This window comes from Sinocyclocheilus rhinocerous, unplaced genomic scaffold, assembly GCF_001515625.1.
Source record: "Sinocyclocheilus rhinocerous isolate Xijiao unplaced genomic scaffold, SAMN03320098_v1.1 scaffold597, whole genome shotgun sequence".
NCBI classification, from domain to species: Eukaryota; Metazoa; Chordata; class Actinopteri; order Cypriniformes; family Cyprinidae; genus Sinocyclocheilus; species Sinocyclocheilus rhinocerous.
Window position 1 is genome coordinate 399,427 of NW_015649570.1, and position 1,665 is coordinate 401,091.

The 1,665-nt window shown below is 30.4% G+C and overlaps 1 protein-coding gene across 1 annotated transcript in view; it reads left to right on the forward strand.

The window, feature by feature from the left end:
- The window catches only part of LOC107710716 (alpha-ketoglutarate-dependent dioxygenase alkB homolog 4-like), a 5,801-nt gene that overhangs the window by 3,450 nt on the left and 686 nt on the right, over positions 1-1,665 (forward strand). Inside the window, exon 2 of the mRNA XM_016515549.1 lies at positions 603-797. Coding sequence (XP_016371035.1) covers positions 603-797 — 195 coding nt within the window. The remainder of the gene's footprint in view (positions 1-602; positions 798-1,665) is intronic.

The window sequence follows — 1,665 nt, forward strand, 5'->3', positions numbered from 1 at the left end:
CATTGATGAGCATAAGAGACTCCATTTAAAAAAACATTACAAATCTAAAAGATATACCTCTGTGTGTGTGTGTGTGTGTATATATATATATATAATAGGCCTGTGTGTGTATCCCTTATTCTGTCCCTTATTTTTCTATGAAAAACCACGATTGTCCCTTATTTTCCTTTTCTGAAGTTGGCAACCCTATCACCAAGGCTGCATTTATTTGATCAGAAATACAGTAAAACAGTAACGTTGTGAAATGTTATTACAATTATTTTTCTAATTTATTTTAGAATTGATTAAAATTTAACTTGTGATGACAAAACTGTATTTTCAGCATCATTACTCCAGTCTTCAGTCTCACATGATCCTTCAGAAATCATAATGTGCTGATTTGCTGCTGAAGAGACATTATTTATTATGTTGAAAACAGTTGTGCTGCTTAATTTTTTTGTGAAAACATTGATAAATTTTTTAAGGATTTCTTAAAATAAATGTCTTTACTGTCACTTTTGATCAATTTAATGCTTACTTGCAGAAATGTTGATTTCTTTCCAAAAAAATTATAAAAATACTAACCTCAGTAGTGTATTGAAAAATGATATATTCTGTTGCAGACACATTATGATTCCACCCATGATCTGGTGTCAAAGGCAGCAGTCGGAGAGGAGGAAAGTGGCACTCAACAGTCCTTTACGTTTCCTGGACTATTTTTGTGGGAGAATTTTGTTTCAGAAGATGAAGAGAGGGAACTGATCACCAGAATGGATCAAGATGTTTGGAGAGAATCTCAATCAGGCCATCGAAAACAGGTGAATGAAGAAAAAAACTGTGAGAGAATGAACTACTAAATACATTCCTTTAACCTTTTATTCTTCAGCAGCATGTTCTTTAAGTAGTTATGGAAGTCAATGAAATTTCTTGACTAAACTGCAAAAATCCTAAAAGGTGATTTAAAAGAAACAGAAAAAAGAAAACCTTATTCACAATGTCTTCTACCTATGGAAGCTTGTTTTTGCCACGCGATAAAAATCTAAAAGTTAATTGTGACTTTTTTTCTCACAATTCTGACTTCATCAGAATTATTCTTAGTTCTCAGTTAATGTGAGGTTATAAAACCTGTAAATCAGTATTATTGTAATGGCATCCAAATAGCAATATATATATATATATATATAATTCTAGTTAAAATTGTTGGTAATTTTACTGTATTTATTTAGTTAGTTAGTTAGTTAGTTATTGACTTAGTTATTGATTTTTACAATCCTTTTCTGCTATCTATTCATAAGGGAATGACTTGATGATTCATTCAGTGATTAATTATCAATGATTAATTACCCTTTTCAAATGCATTTGCTTATGTGGAGTGACTTATGGACACTTTCACCACACACACACACACACACATATATATATCTGTCTTTAAATGATTTATAAAAGGATCATGTGACACTGAGGACTGGAGTAATGATGCTGAAAATTCAGTGCTGCGTCACAGAAATAAATTATATTTTAAAGTACAGTAAGATAGGAAACCAATATTAGAAATTGCAATAATATTTAACAATATTACTGGGGTTTTTTTCTGTATTTTTTATCAAATAAATGCAACATTGATGAGCATAAGAGACTCTATTTAAAAAAACATTACAAATCTAAAAGATATACCTCTGTGTGTGT